The sequence below is a fragment of the Heliangelus exortis genome, chromosome Z, assembly GCF_036169615.1.
Source record: "Heliangelus exortis chromosome Z, bHelExo1.hap1, whole genome shotgun sequence".
In the NCBI taxonomy this organism is placed as follows: Eukaryota; Metazoa; Chordata; class Aves; order Apodiformes; family Trochilidae; genus Heliangelus; species Heliangelus exortis.
The window spans coordinates 62,495,762-62,514,441 of NC_092454.1; the positions used below are offsets into that span (position 1 = coordinate 62,495,762).

The following is an 18,680-nucleotide window of genomic DNA, read 5'->3' on the forward strand; positions in this document are numbered from 1 at the left end:
AGGCTTGACACCATCTCCCACATCCTCATAGGCATGCTTGGGAAGTGTAGGTGAGATGAATGGAACGTGGCATGGATTGTAATCTGGCTCAGAAACAGAGCTCAGAGGGTTGTCAATAGTGGCAGAGAGTCTAGCTGGAGGCTGGTGACAAGCGGTGTTCCCGAGGGATCAGTACTGAGTTCAGTCCTCTTCAATATATTCATCAGTGACCTGGACGAAGGGAAAGACTGCACCCTCAGCGAGTTCTGATGAAACAAAACTTTGAGGGGTGGCTGACACATCAGAGGGCTGTGCTGCCATCCAGTGTGACCTGGGCAAGCTGCAGGATTGGGCAGGGAGAAACTGCATGAGGGTCAGTAAGCACGACTGTAGGGTACTGCACCTCAGGAGGAACAACCCCAAGGACCTGTGCAGGTTAGGGTCTGACCTGCTAGAAAGCAGCTCTGTGGAAAAATACCACCAGGGTTTAAATCTGTGTGCTGGGTCAGTGTGGTGGGGAGGGCCACAGGGCATCTGCTGTGAGAAGCTGATGAATGTTCCCCAGCAGCAAAGTCAGCCTCACCTCTGGTCCAGGCCAAGCCCATCAGTGATGGTGTCTCTGAGAGTTACATTTAAGAAGGGGAAATGAAAACTACTAAAATGTGTGCAGGTGAGAGGAGAGGAGTAGGTGAGAGCAATGCAGACGCCAAATCAGTGAGAATGGTGGGGGAGGAGGTTCTGGAACAGAGATTCCTCTGCACACCTGTGGTGAGGAGGAGGCTGTGCCCCTGCAGCCTGGGGGAGCTGAACCTGGTGTAGCAGATGTGGACCTGCAGCCCTGGAGGATCACGATGGAGCAGATGTGGACCTGCAGTCTGTGAAGGATCCTGGTGGAGCAGATGTAGACCTGCAGCCCTGGAGGATACCATGCTACAGGAGATGACTGTGCCCAAAGAAGGCCATGACTGTGGGAAGCCTGTGCTTGAGCAATTCATTCCCGAAGGACTGCACCTGGTGGGAGGGACTCATGTGAGAGGAGTTTGTGAAGGACTCTCTCCCATGAGAGGAACCTCCACTGGATCCATTGGAGCAGTTCTTGAAGAACTGCAGCCCATGGGAAGAACCTGTGTTGGAAAGGTTAATGGAGGACTGTCTCCCATGGGAGGGACCAGACTCTGGAGCTGAGGAACAGTCCTCCCCTCTGAGGAGGAATAAACAGTGGAGACGACAACATGTGACAACTTGACAGCCACCCCTCTCTCCCCCCCCCCCCCCCACCCCATGCTGCTGGAAGGAAGGAGGGAGAGAAATCAGGAGTGAAACTGAGCCTGGGAAGAACGGAGTTATAGGCAGAAGATATTTATAAGATCTAATTTTCTGTTTGTCCTGTGCTGTTTTGATTGGTGACAAACTAAAATGTCTTTTTTTTTCCTCCTAATCAAGTCTTTGTTGCCTGTGATCATCATTACCAGGTGAACCCTCTCTCTCCTTGTCTCAGCCCACAAGCCACTTGTATATTTTCTCCTCTCCATCCCACTGTGGGGAGGGGAGAGGAGTGGTCTCTGTGGATGGCTGGACCTAAATCATGACAGCCTGTTTGCAGATCACAGGCAAACATCACAATTGATTAATCTTTATTTCATATTGTCCCTTTGCCGACCTGTTGGTCTTAGTAAGAGCAGAGACATAGCTTTCCATAGCAGCTTGCCTTTGTAGAATGTTCTTTTCAAATTAGCCTGGCTATACTAATCACATGATTAGAAATAATTAAGTTAGCTGCACTCTGGCAAAGAGGTGAGATCAATATTATAACTAAAACTGCATTCCTTTTTAATTAGATAGTAGGAGTGAAACTTCTCAAAGCCAGTAAGTGTTTTGTACTACTTAGATGTAAGTAGCGCTTTTATTTTTATGTTTTAACAATAATCCAGAAAAAAATACCTCAACTGGAGTCTATCATTTGTGTTAGCTATATTTTTTAGAGATCTTCAACAAAGCTACTAATTGTGATCCTCAAAGATATAGGATTTTGCAAAGCTTTTTTTTTTTTGCACCTGTTGAAGACAATGAGGCTCATTTCCTATAGTCAGAGTAAAATGCAGCCAGTAGTTCCCAACAGCTTAACAGGTGGTTTGATCTGCTGGGGCTGCTGGGGTATTGCTTTTGGTGGATGCAGAGCAGATTAAGCATTTCATTCCTCACTTGGCTGCATGAGCCACAATACTTGCAAAGAAAAGACTAATTTTATGGAAACTTCTCCAACAGCTGTGTTTGTCGTAGATATGCAATCCATCCATTCATCTCTCTATTTATGTACAAAGGTTTGCTCTGTACTGACAAGAGAAAACAGATCTTTGATCATCTGAGATCAGATTGGTAAAATTCCCACTTCTTAAGCTTCCAAAGCGAATTGAAGCAAAAAATTAACACAAAAAGTATTGATTGAAAACATTTTCTTTTTAGAGTGGTGTCATGGTTTAACCCCAGCAGGCAACTAAGCATCCATGGCCACTCACTCAAACTCTTCCCCCCACACAGTGGGATGGAAGAGAGAATCAGAGAGGTAAAAGTGAGAAAGCTCATGGTTTGACATAAAGACAATTTAAAACCAAAGCCATGCATGGCAGCAAAGCAAAACCTGAGATTCATTCACTACTGTTCATCCATTTCCAGGAAAGCAGTGCTCCCTCACACAACACTGTAACTCCAAATGTTCCCACTTCCTTCTTCCCCTTTTATTCCTATTAAGTTCAAAGGCACATTTTGTGTTACAATATTTAATATACCACTCAAAATATTTCAAAATAAAATGTTATGTTATGCCTGGAAGTTTCAAAGCAAAATGGTATGGCATGTCAGAACTCCTTCCTCTGTTCTCTTTCAGCTTTTTATTTCTGAATGATGAGTATAACCCAAACAAAAATAACTTCAACCAGACTTTGAACCATCCACTTGGGGTTTAACTTTCAAGCTGTGTGAAATAACACTCCACAGGTGGTTCTTTGATGACAGAAATTGTAACTCAGAGGATGCTTCAAGCCTGATCCTGTTTAGAGGTAAAATTTTATTTGCTTTAATAAGAGTTCTTTTTAAGGTCTTGATATTAGCAGTTGACTGTAGTTTCTTGCCTTAATTTACCTGGTGGTAGGAAATGCAGTTCCAGGCCACAGTTTTTTGTTGCCTTTTGATTTTTTTTTTGGACTTCTTTTGCAGTACTGGTTTTCACACGGACATCATTCTCTTCTGAGTAATACTCTATCAGTTTTTCTCACTGATTTATTGTATCAATTGCTCATTGGGATGACAGCTGGCTCTGGTGATGCATGATTTAATACATTATAAAAACAACATCTCATTTGGATTATAAATTACATAAGATTAATAGATAATCTCCCTCCCCTTTTTGTTAGCTGTAGTCAAGGCTGTTGCTAAGGGTTCCAATGGCATGAGAATTAAAGTGATACAGTATTTCTAGTTTTACCTTCAATTTTCACTCTTGAATGTAGAATAGGTAATAGGTAATGCAGGTCAGAATAATTTTAACTGTATCTGCAATAAGTAAGGGAAACTCAAAGGAGCCTGTTCTTTGCCTGTTCCACATAAAGAGGAAGGCAGATTTTAGACAAAATACAATGATTGCCAGTATTATATACGGATGTTTCCCAAAATGATCACATCACCCCTTGCAAAATGAGGCTATTTCCACTGGCAGCCCAGTCAAAGCTGTGGGTGGGAGGTCAATGGAAAGCATTGCATAGACTTCAGTGTGCTTCATGTCAGTGATGGGAAAGGTAAACAGAGCAAGGCCTGAGAACCACTCTGCAAGGCTTTAGAGAAAGCATCTCCAGATGTATTCCAAACTTAGAAGAAGATGTGCTTCTGTCTGAATAAGCATATTCACTGGTTTGCTGCCATTGACTCTGATTTACAAATATTTAATAAAACCACGGGGAAAAAAAAAACATCCAGAAGAAAACTTTCATCAGAAACTTTCATCAGAAAAACTTTCATCAGAAGAAAGCTGAATGGTTGGCACCATTTGACTTTTTAGTCTCTTTAATATACGCAGTCAAAAGGGAGAGATTTAAGAGTATTTAAAAGTACCCATACTTTGAAATTTATTAGGAAGTTTCTCACCTCTCTTACCTGTAGACAGAAATCTGCAGTTATGTTTGCATTGTGGTGTCAGACAGAAAACATCCTAACACAGATTATTATCTGTGTAGAAGTGGTCCATAATGACTTAATTTGTTACCTTCACATGTGAAGAACTTTCTATTCTATTATTTCTATAAACTTAAGTTTAACTGCTTCATCCTGAAAACAAAAAGGACTAATTTACTTGGGGTCCTCAAAACACAGAGTAGTCAGCATGCTTTTTGTCCATATTTCTTCCTAGTCTTCCATTCAAATAGAAAGCCTTTTAGACCAGAGCCCTTGCTTCACTAAAGGAATTGCAACTTTTTTTTTTTCCCAGTTTAAAGCTGTAAAGTTAGAGGTCCATTCCAGCTTTCCCTTGTGAAAGAAGTGTTTCTGGCAAATGAAACATGTGAATTATTGTTAGCTGATTTAATCTGAACAACTACTTTTCATTCATTTCATCAATTTTTGATAGCTGTGGTGAGAAATAGATGTAGAACATCATTTGTAGTCAGCGACTTAGCACCACACAGAAAGGAACTGTAGGGGCTGAAGATTTTGGCTTTGCATCTCTTGTGGGGAAACATAAAAAAAGAGGAAAAAAAGGAGTAAGAAAGGAATACTCTAATAGTTGCAGACCATTTTAAACTGAGATGGCTGGAATGTAATTTCCACTGACCTCTGTTGAAGTTACTGGAACCTGTCACCCTTCTTCCTTGCACAGCAAGGAATTTTTTTTTTTTAAAACCACTCCAGAAATAACTCTTCAATTCCCAAAATGCTGGGAAGCACTTAAGTGTGTGCTTGAAGTCTGGCATGAATTTATGGAAGGAAGCCTCCTAATTTAAGGTGTACCCCTGAATTGATACATTATGAAGCTTTGAGGCCAAAGGAAACATTACTGATCTTGTTTCTTTTGTTTAATTACCCATCTATAGAATTATTTTTCATTTGCTGAAAAATATGTAGCAATACATTAGTGTGCTCAGATGTAATTCCAGGGGTAGAAAAAAGTATTGCATGATCCTATCTAGATGCAAAACTTGAAGGAATTCCAAGAACAGAATGACTAGAAAGGCACTAACAATCTGGCCATATTGTAGGAGAATTTTTTCTTAGTTTATGGTTAGGTTAAAGAAATCCATAAATCAAACTTGCCACCAGTTGCTTGCATATTGGTTTGTATGCCTACAGTAAGTCACAACTAGGATATGCTGATGCTGCAAATTCAATTTTTAGCTCCACTGAAATAGTCTTTAGTGATGCTTCTACAGCTTTGCTGCCTTGGTTAGAAAAAGCAATAGATCTTCAGCAATATACAACACTCATCTCATACTAAAAAAAGTATGGTGGGAAGAGATGTGGTAATATCTTTGATGGTGGAAAATCTTCTTTCACCCCAAAAAGTTACCAGAAACGTTGACATATTTTAATTCAGTCTAGTTTCTTTCCTAAAAATTCAAACTGTCATTTCAATTGGATTTTTTTTTTTATTGCAGAATATGGTGGTACAGTCATTAGTTCTGGCCAATGTACATTTCACTGCCAAACACCTTTCAAAGAATCTCTAAACTATCTGAAAACTAATCTAACTAGTTTTAATTTCAGCAGTTTTTAAGGTAAACAAAAGTCTCCCTTTCTGTCAATAACAAGCTGACCTTTTTTCCCTTGATTTTTGTTCAGCAAACTGAGAAATAATTTACTGGAAAAATCTCAGTTCAGAAATTAAAAACTGAAGCTTGAAAAATACAAATAGAAATTAAGCATGCATTTTCAAACAATGAGACCTGCTAACCCCTGGAAAAAGCTGAGCTGGAGTCATGCCATATGGTTCATTAGTTGAGTTATTTCAATCAAGTTTGAAAACATTTCTGAAACCACTACTGTAACTCATCCAGAATTTGGTGATTTTGGAATTAGTGAGGTTGCCTTCCATGGCTTAATGCAAGTAGTTGCAACCAAGTATGGTTGCTGTAAATTCTCTATAACTCCACTGAAGATTGGTAAAGTTCTTATATTCCTAGGAAAAACCTATTCCCTCAAGTCAGAACAAGTAGCAGGGGTTCCTTTTCTGGGAGCTCCAGTGGCAGGTACCAGACAAATCTGGAAACAATTTCTCTTAGCTGATCCCATATTGCTCACAATGTTACTTGGGGTTAGCTTTCAAAATCAAATTGCTCTTCTCTTGCTTTCCCCTTGCAGACATGTACCAGATGGAAATAATAATCTTATTTATTTTTCATTTATATAGCAAAACTAGCAAAAAAAGGGCTGTGTACTACATTCTAAAACCAAAAGTGTCTACAATGTCCCACTCAGGCAGGCAGGAAGACAGACTTGTGCTTTCAGTAGAGAGACACTGTGAATCTAGCAGAATGTTCTAATGCACTTAAGAGCTCAAGGTCACCTAACATACAAATGCAGAAGGCTTTTTCCCCCTTCTTTTTTTCACCCTTTCTCTTTCTGACTTCTCCTTTTGTTTCCTTTGTTTTCCTCCATCCATTTCCCTTTACCTTCTGCTCTCCTGACTGCCTCCTCCTTTTCTGAAAGCCTTCTTAGACATTTTTGCAACGGCTCAGCTTGGGCAGACTTGCATACTGGTCTCTTCTTTGCCTTATTTTCTGTTTTAATTGAGTGTCGAAGGTTATACATTGCTATTAGAGCAGGACATGAGTGGCAGCAGGGGTCAGGGATTCTGTGGCTTTTTATTAGAGCCATAAAACCAAAACGGAATGATCATTTCACCCGCTCTAACCCCAATTTTTCCAAGATGTGATAGACACTGACCTTAGTGTTTGACTGCTATTGACTATGTAAACTCCAACCACCCTGATTCTGCTTACTAAACAATAAATGTGCCCTTCATGACCAGGATGGGAAATAAAACAATAAAACATACAAACAGAAGACTCAAGCAAACAGATTAATCTAGGTGACATAAAATGGTAAAATAATGCATTACTGGGGAGGTCAGACCCTTTTTTGACCGGTGTGCCCCTACAGTTATTTCTTCTACCAATTTTCAACTCCGTCTTCATGGCAGAACATCCTACACCTATCTCCAAATGTTGGGACACTGGCAATAAAGCTAAACTGCTAGTGAAGAACGCCTAAGCCACTTGAAAGTTCTGTGGATCTTAGGGGGTGGGTTGTTTTATTTTGCAGCGTGTATTTCGGAGAAGGTAGGGAAAAAGTATTTAATTTTTTTAAAGAAACTTTTTATAAAATGCAGGCACATTTGGAAAAATCTTCCTGGTCAAAAGATAAAATTGATAAAGTCTAAGCAACACTAAATGCTATTATTTGATATTCAAATGTTGAAAATTTAGTACCCATTTATAATGTAAATCTAAGTTGGGATTTGCAAGTTGGTCCAAATCCCAGTCAGGTCAGCTGTGGTACTTCTTTTTAGCTGGTCCTTGATCCAGGTCCACAATGAGGAAACTCCAAGAAGTAGTTCTTCACTTCAAATTACAATGTGATAATTACTTTTTACCATGTGGGATAGCTGGTATAAAATGACAAAATGTAATTTTAAATGAATTAATAATTACTATGAGAGCACTTCAAAAGGTGCCAAGATTCATCCTCTCTTGAACTTTTGCTTGTGGCTTTGGCGGAGACCCCTGAGAAAGGTACTTAGTATGATAATCTATTTGTTTCATAAATTATCCAGAAGTTTGAGAAACCTCCTAATTCTGTTGTCAATCATGAATTTTCACTTGTTCTACCTGGAAGTATTTAGGCATCCCAACTTTTGCCCACACTGTGGATTTAAAATCAAATTATGCAAAACAATACCAGGGACATCTGTAAGGTTTGCCATAGCAACAGTGAGGAACTCCAATGGGTCAAAAAGAAGGACAGCCCTCTTTCATTTCCTCTTGATGTCAGTATCCATGGAAACCCTTTTATTAGTATCTGCATCAGACTGAGAAAGCAGGTAAGCTCTCTTCTAAAACGAAGTGCATTGAAAGAACACAGTCCTTTGCAAGGTCAGCTCTTGAAAGCCTTGAAGAACCCCTTAGCTGAGAAAGTTGGAGGACTGTAAATTCTCAGTTTTTTTGCTAGGAAGCACAGCTACAGAGAATCACATTAGTACTCTTTAACATGGACAGAGGGAAGTAAAGTCTGTTCCCTGCCTAAGATGTTGCACCCTTGAGAACTCACTTCCTTCACTAGGCATATATAAGGAAGAAGTGATTACATGAACTGAGAGAACTGAGAGATAAATTAAGAGCAGTATTTAATGGGGAGAAACTGACACAAGCACGTGCACTTGATGTTAAAAATAAATAAATAAATAAATAAATAAATAATGGAAATAAGACTGAATTGTGGGAACACCATATGGCAAGTGCCTGTAAACTAAGAATATGTGCACAGGAATATTATTCACATGGTAACATTTAAAAATGTATGTAAACTCAGCATTTTATGGATAAGTGGTTTGGAGGAAATGGTACTACCTCCCTCTCCCATCTGGGCTACTTGTGTGAGAAACAGAAGTTACCACATCTATAAATCGCTATGCTAGGAAGCTATCCTTGTTATCCCACTTTTGATTTCCACAACTAAATTAGCACAGACATGATTTTGGGTAACAAAAGGTTACAACTTTATCACTTTTTGTTTCATATGCAAATAAAACCTGTCAGACACTAAGGTTCAGTCAGGAAGCAGTTTCTCATTATATTTAAACCCTAAGTATTATATAAAGTTTTAAAAAAACCACAGCGAAAATGCACTAGAAAAAAAGAATCAAGACTATGTTAAATTTCAATGCAGTCTTTCCATTGAATTCACTCTGGGAATACATCCCACAGGATAAATGTTTGTTATATTACAATGAGAAAAGTAATCTTACATAGCATATACTACATTTTACATAATTGCATAATGGTGCTATGAATGTGACATTTTGACAAACTTTTCACTTATTTCTTCAGACACACTCGCATGTCACTGATTGATCTCCTAATCTCTTCTTGGCTGAAAAAAAAAAATTGAATTCTAATGAATCACTAGTTTGTGGCTAAGGACAGAATATATGGATTGTACAGTCCACTTGACACACGGTCTGTCAAGGAAGCAGCTTGAAGTCTAATTGATGAAGGAATCTCATTATTGGAAAGATCTTGTGGTTTAAATTATAAAGCATTCTATACATATAATTGCAAGATAGCTTCATGGTATGTTCTAAGGAAACCTGAAAAATGAAAATTTGTTGGTTTGTAAAGCCATGAGCAGTGATAAAATTTACCAAAAATGTAAAGAAACTGCACAGAAACCCTTGAATATACCTTATCTCTCAATGCATGCAATGCAAATATTTAGAATGAAAGAATCACCTAGAAAAATTCAAGGCAGCAGGAACCTCTGAATGTCACCTAGTCCAACCCCTTGCAGAAAGCAGGGTTGTTGATGACTTGCCTGGTGAAGTGATAAACACCTCCAGAATGGAATAATTCACAACCCTTCTCGCCAACTTGCTTCAGTGTTTATCTACACCCATAACACTTCTTGTTCTCCTTACAAATAGGGCCTCTTCTCCCAGCTCTCCATTCTGTCCAAATTTTGCTGAATGGCAGCACAGCTTTCTGGGGTGTCAGCCACTCCTCCCAGCTTTGTGTCATCAGCAAACTTGCTGAGAAGACACTCTGTGCCATCACCAAGGTCATTGATAAAGATGTTGAACAGGACTGAACCCAGCACTGGTCCCTGAGGAACCCCACCAGTCACAGGTCTCCAGCTGGACTCTGCACCACTGGTCACCACTCTCTGGGCTCTATGGTGTAGCCAGTTCTTAATCCATCTCACTGTCCGTTCTTCTATCCCACATTTCCTGAGCTTGCTCATGAGGATGTTATGGGAGACTGTGTCAAAAGCCTTGCTCAGGTCAAGGTAGACCACATCCACTGGTGTCCCTGCATCTACCCATTCAGTCACAGCACCATAGAAGGCCATCACATTATTCAAGCATGATTTTCCCTTGGTAAATCCATGCTGACTACTTACCAGTAACCACCTTCTTCTCCATCCGCTTAGAGATGACCTCCAGAATGAGCTGCTCCATCATTTTTGAGGGGATGGAGGTGAGACTGACTGGTCTGTAGTTGCCTGGATCTTCCTTCTTGCCCTTTTTGAAGACTTCAGTGACATTGGCTTTCCTCCAGTCCTCAGGCACCTCTCCTGTTTGCTGTGATCTCTCAAAATGAAGAGTGGTAGGGTGATAACATCAGCCAATGTCTCAACACCCTTGGGTGCATCCCATCAGGGCCCATGGAACTGTGTATATTCAATTTGCATAACCCATCTCTAATCCAGACTTCATTCACCAATGGGGAGTGTTCCCTCCTCCAGGCTTTCTCTCTTTTGTCCAGAGTCTGGAGATCACAAGGGTTGGTCTCAGGAGTAAAGACTGATGCAAAGAAGGTATTCAGCACCTCTACCTTCTCTGCATTCTCTCTTATCAGGGCTCCCACCCATTCAGCAGTGGGTCCACATTTTCCCTACTCTTACCACTGATGTATCTACAGAAGCTCTTCTGTTTTCCTTTTACTTCCTTTGCCAGTTTTAATTCTAAGACAGCTTTGGCCTTTCTTGTTGTCTTCCTACATTCTCTGACAACATCCCTGTTGTTGTCTGTTAAAAATGACCGAGACTCTATATTCTGTTAATGGTTTAATTAATTAATGAAATTGAAATTGCAGTATATTGCTTTGTCTAGCCCCATACTCACTTTCTTCTTAGTTTAATTCTGAATTTACTGGTTAGGAATACAAATTCATTAACATCATATATCACATTGTCCCATGTGACCAGTGCCTTCTTCCATGAGCCATGAATTTCTTTCACAAGACTTTATTCAGAAGCTCCTTGCTGATCCCTGCAGATCTGTTACCACCTCTACCTGTTTTTTTAATCAAAGGAATGCACCTATCTTGGGCTTGAAGGAAGTGGTATTTAAAAACTAATCAACTTTCTTGAGCTCTCTTTCCTTCCAGAGTCTTAGCCCATGGGATGCATGCAAATAGATCCTTAAAGAGTACAAAATTAGCCCTGCAGAAGTCCAAGGTTGTAATCCTACTTGCTGGCCTTCTTCTTCCTTGTAAAATACTAAACTCCATTATGTCACGGTCACTGTCACCAAGGCTGCTCCCAACCTCAATGTCCCTAAGGAGACCTTCTTTATTTGTTAATACAAGGACCTCTCCTTGTTGCTTCTTCAATTAGCTGCATCAGAAAGTTACCATCGATGCACTGCAGGAGCCTTTTGGATTGAATTTGCCCGGCTGTGTGGGCTTCCAGTGAATATCAGGGTGACTGAAGTTACACGTAAGTGTTAAGGAGTGTGATCTAGAGGCTATTTCCAGTTAACTATAGAAGTTGCTACCCAAGTGCCATTATGAGCTGCAAAAATATCCACTATGAGAAAATTTTCACATTTTAGAGACCATACTGTTTTATAAGAGCTATGGCAATTTCCCAGTATTACTATCGAAGCAAATAATCATGACAATAAATAATCATGACTATAGATCAGAGATGTTTAGGTGACACAATATTATGCTGTCAGACACAGCACAGTGTTAAGCACCAGTGCAGCCAATCAATATTCAGCATCAATAGCAGGTATGGTGCTGTGTTATAACATATATAACATCAGTTTGTTTCAAAGGAGACAGTGTTTAGAAGTGCCTAGTATTGACTGATCAGGATAACTGACTGACATACCCAGTTAAACTGTAGCTTCTCTGGATTCATGTTGTTCATTTGTGTAACAGGTTTTACTAAATCTGAGCTGTGGCACTCTCACTTTGTACAACTTCTTCAGGGAATGTTTACTGAACAAATCAAACTTTATTGTTAGTATTTTGCTGAAAAGGGAAAGGTGGAGAAATTAATTTATTCTTTTCCTTGTCTCCAGGTAAGAGATGCCCCATCCTTTATAGGAAGTGTGTCAGAACTTAAACATTTTGGGCTTCTGCATCCAAACTGCTTTAGTTCTAACCTGTCTCCTACTCACAAATCGTCTCTAACCCAATAATTTTCCCCAACTTTTTCAGATTTTTATTCTTCATGTTTTTCTGCTTGCTCCTATACCCTGCTAACTTAATCACAGAATCACAGAATGTCTTTGGTTGGAATCCTCTATTTCATTTCCCCATGGGGAAGTAACTTTTCCCTCAACTTCTGTCCACCCAAGAGTTTCTCTACAGAGTTTAATCCTACTTGGATTTCAGTGGAGCTAGGGCCTGCCACTAGCCCTTATCCATGACTTAAGCTGCCAAGTAATCCTGCACTGTAAGAGATAATGTTGTTCTTCCCCGAGATAAGCTATTTCCTCGCAGAGCACTGTGCCTCCTGGCTCTTTTCCCGCTTGCAGCAGTAATGGCAAGTAGTGTGGCTGTGTGTTTGAGTACGAGGAACTAAGAAGGATGTTTTTAAGAACACAGTTCTATTCCCTCCCATCCCCTGCCCATTCTCTCTCAAGCTCATCAGACCCCAGCCCCTCCTCCCTCCGCCCGCTCCGCGCTGCTGTTCCTCTGCGCTCCTTCACCGCCCGCTGCCACCTGCCCTTCAGAATCCACATCCATCGGGAATGGGAAGAGCCCTGGAGCCCTCTCCGGAGTCGGCCCTGGCTCAAGGGGTCCTCAGGCACCTATCCCTACCAGCATCGAGATCGGGTTGTATATACATTTGTATATTTGTGCCTTATACCCTGTGTTACTGCCTTCCCCCTGTCCTAGTAAACCTGGTCCAGGTTTAATTTACGTCTTTTAAGTTTCCCCTTCGTCTTTCATCCTCCCTTGGGAGGAGGGAGAACTGCTTTGCGTTCTCTTTAGGAGAACAATTCAGCCCTCTGGTTTTCAGTCTGCCCAAGCTGCTAATCTGTGACACCATGTCACACGCTGTGAGATTTTGGTTATATGTATATGCCAGGGTAATTTTCATTATAAAGAACCAGAACCAAGCAATGGTGTAACGGAAGATGTCATACGAATTTGGCTAGTGCTCTGCCAAGCTGCTTCTTGATTATGCTTTGAAAGCATAATCAAGAGTGAGCAGGTACACTGAAAAGGGAGTTAAGAACAGAAGGGGAGGGTGTACAGCTGTAGAATAAGGCTGATTTGAGTTAGAACGTTTATAAAATAGTACCTTTTGAGATGAGAAACTGCTCAGGATCTGCTTAGCTCTGAATACAGACAGAAATCTGAAGCAGTATACCTCTTACATGTGTCCCTCTATCTCTGATAGATTAATGTGGGCTTTTTCGGTCCCTCTGGTCTTTCTTTCCTATCAGAGATTACTTTGTCATTTATATTTATTTAGAAACTCATGTTTTATATCATACAGCCAACAGAACTGGATAAATCTGCGGATTTCTGGCACTGTGGCACACTTAATGGCATCCCACATCTTTCAGGGACAGAACCACATCATGAAACCTTTTATATCACATAAAATTTAATCCTGTGATTCCTGTTATGACTCTTGCTCATAAAAGTAGCCTCTGAATTTGTAATGTTCCTTAGCACTACATTAACCTTGGCTCTGGATTAACAATATCAGTGCAAGCAGTAACTAGGGCAGACAAATACACATTATTATAGGAGAAAGCAGCAGAAAAATGAGACAATGGCATAGAAATGTGTTTAAAGGCTAATCTCTTATGAACACAGATGCTCAATGAAAGGTTATCTCTGAAGGAAGGCTTGATTACAATTTTTGTGTGTGTTTGGTTTTTTTATCATTACTTTTATTGACTTATTTCTAAATATTTTTAGCTTATAAAAATGAAGAATTAATCTTAATGTTCTGAGGCACCCAAAGTTTCCTGTAAGAAGTTTATATACTATTTAGATCATAGACATTTCGGCTTATTAGAATATGAGCCTTCTGTGTACTTTTTCCAGTGTTTTTAATGGCTTATTTTCTGGGTTTTCAAGAGAACCATCTGTTCCTTGCAACATTGGGCTCTGTTACAGAAAATATCACTTCACTATATAGCTATTCTCAATAAGACAAATAATTGAAGGACACAGAACATTTAAAAAGCAGATTTTGTTCTAATGCTTTGTAGCAGCATTTTCTTCCTCTTTTGTTACTGAATTCCCAGGACTTCTTTGGAAAGTTTCTAATGGGAAAACATTATTAGGAGAAATGAAATGTGACAGCAAACAGACAGTGATGCAGATTGTTCCTTGTAGAGCTGAGTTCAGCAGCAGGTGAAAAAGCATGTACATTAACCTGTCCAAAGATAACAGACCTCTGTAAAACTCAAAAATGACAGTGAACTTACAAAGCAAAGGGAAGGGAACCAATTTAGCAACATCCCTTGAGAAGCCAAGTTTGCAATTACACTCCTTTTACGCAGACTAATACAGTGTATGCAGTAGCAATAAAAAATTAATAATATAATAGTAATAGTAGTAATAATAACAACCACAACCCAAACAGAAGAGCCACACTCACTTTGCTGAGCTGTATTTCCTTTGCTGTACCTTAATTACACCGTTCCAATGGCACCCCTGTCAGATAAATAATAACTCTTCTGCTGGTTTTACTCTCATGGAAGCTAATGGCCCACTCTAGCTAGCTGCTTTAGCCCTGCAGCTCCCAGTGATCTCAGTATGAACTGTGGGTGCTCAAACCCTCTTCCAGCTGGGCCCATGAATCCTTACTTATGCGTTGTGCTTTAGCTTGAAGTTGTCAAGCTTGTTGGCACAGAAAGTTGTGTCACAGGCTCTTTTCCCGTTGTTGCAAATGAGTGCCTATTGGTGCTTCACAGCTTTACCTTTTAAGCTCTCCACTGCAGAGACTGTTGATTTTTGTGCCCTGCAAAATGCCAGTAATATGAAATTCACACAGGAATGCATCCAGGTGGGCTCTGAATATCTCCAGGAAAGGAAACTCCACAAGCTGGGCAGCCTCTTCCAGTGCTCTGTCACCCTCACAGTGAAAAAATTATTTGGAACTGCCTATGCTCCAGTTTATAACAGTTTCCTCTTGTCCTATTATTAGTCACCCTTGAGAAAAGCACTGGCCCGTTACATATTTATAAACACTGATGTGGTCACCCCCCCATTCTCCAAGCAGAAGAGCCCCAGCTCCCTCAGTCTTTCCTCCTAAGGGAAAGGTTCCACTCTCTTAATCATCTTGCTTACTCTGCACTGGACTCTTTCAAGCAGCTCCCTGTCCTTGAATGGAGGGGCCCAGAACTGGACACAATATTCCAGATGTGACCTCACCAGGGCAGAGTAAAGGGGGAGGAGAACCTCTGTCAACCTCCTACCCACCCCTCTTCTAATGCACCCCAGGATGCCATTGGCCTTCTTGGCCACAAGGACACATTGTTGGCTCATGGTCATCCTTCCATCCACCAGCACCCCCAGGTCCCTTTCCCCTGTGCTGCTCTCCAACAGCTCAGTCCCCAGCCTATACTGGTACCTGGGGTTGTTCTTTCCCAGATGCAAGACTTTACACTTGCTCTTGTAATTCATTAAATTTCTCCCTGCCCAACTCTCCAGCCTATCCAGGTCCCTCTGAATGGCATCACAGCCTTCTGGGGTGTCAATCACTCCTCCTAGTTTTGTGTCATCAGCAAACTTGCCTTTAGTAAAGCCATGTTGGCTGCTCCTGATACGCCTCTTGTCCTTGATGTGCCTGGAGACAGCACCAAGAATGAGTTGTTCCATTACCTTACCAGGGATGGAGGTAAGGCTGACTGGTTTGTAGTTACTCAAGGCAAGTTTCTTGCCTTGAAGACTGGAGGGACACTTGCTTTCCTCCAGTTCTCAGGCACCTCTGCTGTTCCCAATGACTTACCAAAGATGCTGGAGAGAGGCCTAGCAGTGACATCCACCAGTTCCCTCAGCACCTGTGGGTGCATTCCATCAGGACCCATGGATTTATGGATTTCCAGCCACATTAACTGATCCTTAACCCAGTTCTTATCAACAAAGGCAAACCTGTCCTTTACCCTGACTTCCTCTGTGGCCTTACGGGTCTGTGTTTCCTGAAGACATCCTCCAGTAGGATGCACAGAGGCAAAGCAGGTGTTCAGCAATTCCACCTGCTGTTTATCCTCTATCACCAGGGCATCCTCCTCACTCACCAGTGAGCCTACATTAACTTTAGTAGTTAGTTTTATGTATTTGAAGAAGCCCTTCCTGTTGTCTTTACCTCTCTTATGTTTAATTCCAAGGAAGCTTTAGCTTTCCTAGTTGCCTCTTTGCATCCTCAGACAACAATCTTGTATTCCTCCCAAGTGGCCAGCCTTCTTTCCATGGTCTATAGATGCTGTTCTTCCATTTGAGTTTACCTAGCAGTTACCTGTCCAACCATAATGGTCTCCTAGTTCCCTTTCTTGATTTCCTCTTGATTTCCTTCCCATTGGGATGCATTGGTCTTGAGCTCAGACAAAGTGGTCCTTGAATATTAACCAAGGCCCTTAAACCTCTCATGGCACAAATGGACAGAACCAAGTCCAGAATCACACCAAAGGAGAAAATACACGGTATGCACAGTAGCAGTTGAAATTCATTACTGCTGGCAGCAGACACCAGAGGGGGAAGGTGGCCACAGCACCAAGGGCAGCCCAGGGAATAACACCAACATCACCCACACCATTAGTAGCGCCCATACTCCTCTAGTTATCTGTACAATTTTATTTTCTTTAACAGGAAGGTGGAGGCAACAAATGAGAGCCTCCAGGCCCTCTTTATCCCCTGCTTCATGAGTCCTGGGGTGCCCCCCTAGGGCTGATGGTGGCATGGCCTCTTGTGGGGCTGGGGAGAGTCCTGGGGGTGCAGGGCTCTCCTCTCTGGGGGGTGCTGGGACCCCCCGGGTGAGTGTTCCCTGACCCAGCTGGGAGGAGAGGGGCTGCAGCTGCCACCCTGTCCAGAGGGACCTGCCACTGCCACCTCTGGCTCCTCCTGGAGCTGCTCCTGCTCTGCAGGAATGGGCTGGAGGTGGAGCTGGGGGTGGTGTTAGAGCTGTTGGTAGAGCTGGGTGTGGTTGCAGGGTTTTGCTGTGCCAGGTGCCGCTGGAGGTCCCTGATGCACACTTGTGATGCTGTTTCAATGAGCTGGCGCACAAATGTCTCTGTGTTTCCTGTCATATAGTTCCTGGCACTTAGGTCCTCCAGCAGTAGCTCCTCGTCCAGCCCATAGCTGCACAAGCAGCCCATAATGGCGACCTCAACCACATGCATCGTCCACCATGCACCTCTGAAGATCACCCTAAGCTCCCTTTGAAGCCACGGCATCAGGGGCCTGAAGTGAAATGGGTGACTTCTGAAAAAGGCTGCCCAGACCTCAGGGGGGAAGCCACCCACCAGAGGCCTGGGCACTGGCTCTGCAGCCACCTGCTCATCCTCCTCATCTTCAGCCCAGGGCTCTGTAGGGTCTGAAGCGCTGAACATCAGAAAGTCATCATCTGAGCGCTCAGAGAACCTGATGGACGTCGTCTCTGCCCTGCAGAGGGGGCAGCTTTTCTTCAGCTGTGTCCAGCGCAGTGCACAGCCCAGGCAAAATTGGTGCCTGCAGGGTGACAGGGAGGCAATGCCCTCCTCGTGGCTGTAGCAGATGGGGCAGCACCAGCGGCTCTCATTGGCCATGCTCCCTGCACGCTGTGGTGGGCTGGCGAGCGCTGAGGATGAGCAGCTGCTCCCTCTGGCAGGTGCTGCAGCTGCGGGTGTTGTGTGCTGCAAGAGGGAGAGAGAGCAGGGTCACTTGGTGTCCCGGGGAGGGGAGGTAGACATGCCCAGGTCCCTGGGGAAGGACACCCTCCCGGCGCCCGTGGTTTCCCCAGCGCAGGGGCCAGGCTCGGGCTGTGGGGGCCGGCAGCTCCCTGAGCCCAGGGCTGCCCCAGGAGGACGTTTCCCCACACAGCTCACCTCTGCTGCTGCAAGCACACTGCGCAGTGCCCGGCTGCCTGAACCAGGCAGGGCCGGGGAAATACAAAGGATGGCTCTGGCTCGGGCACCCAGAGCTGCCAACAGCAGCTCCCAAAGCACCAGCAGCACCAGCACCACAAGAAGCCTGGCTCAAGACTCCAGACCTCGCACGGACGCTCGGTCAGAGAGCAGTCAGGAGCCAGACTGAGCCAGGCTCTGCTGCTGCCCCAAGATAAGCAGCCAGGGACGTGAGGTCACAGTCTGTCCCTCGGTGACGTTACCACTCGCCACGTGGTGATGTCACAGTGTCCCATCAGCCCTGGAACTGCTGTCCTGGGCAGCGATGCGCCCGGTGTGCCCCCGCACACATGTGCCCCCGCACACAGTGCTACTTTCCATTCCCTCCCTTTTCATTTCCCGATTGGCATCAATGTCTCACACAAGACACCAAGGCCTCAGCCATGTCATGCTCCGTGTCAGTCTGGTAATCTGGCCATGGCAGACTTCTCCAGGTACCTCCCTGGTGAGACCTTGTGCCTCCCTTGGAGCCTGCAAGTCTAAGTCCTACAGACTGCCCACAGTCCCTCACTGCTGGCTGGCCAGTGGGTCTTACCCCACCATGTAACATCCCCAGGAGCCCTGGAAGATGTAGTCATGG

General features: G+C 43.0%; 1 protein-coding gene across 1 annotated transcript; it reads right to left on the reverse strand.

Annotated features, from left to right (window-relative positions):
* Nucleotides 1-16,858: 16,858 nt before the first annotated feature.
* On the reverse strand, nt 16,859-18,166 carry LOC139790190 (E3 ubiquitin-protein ligase Topors-like). The gene is made up of 2 exons (XM_071731682.1): nt 18,023-18,166; nt 16,859-17,830 (listed from the first exon to the last, which is right to left on the reverse strand). Exon 2 carries the CDS (start codon nt 17,741-17,743, stop codon nt 16,859-16,861), a length of 885 nt encoding a protein of 294 aa, XP_071587783.1. The 5' UTR covers nt 17,744-17,830; nt 18,023-18,166.
* Nucleotides 18,167-18,680: the final 514 nt, after the last annotated feature.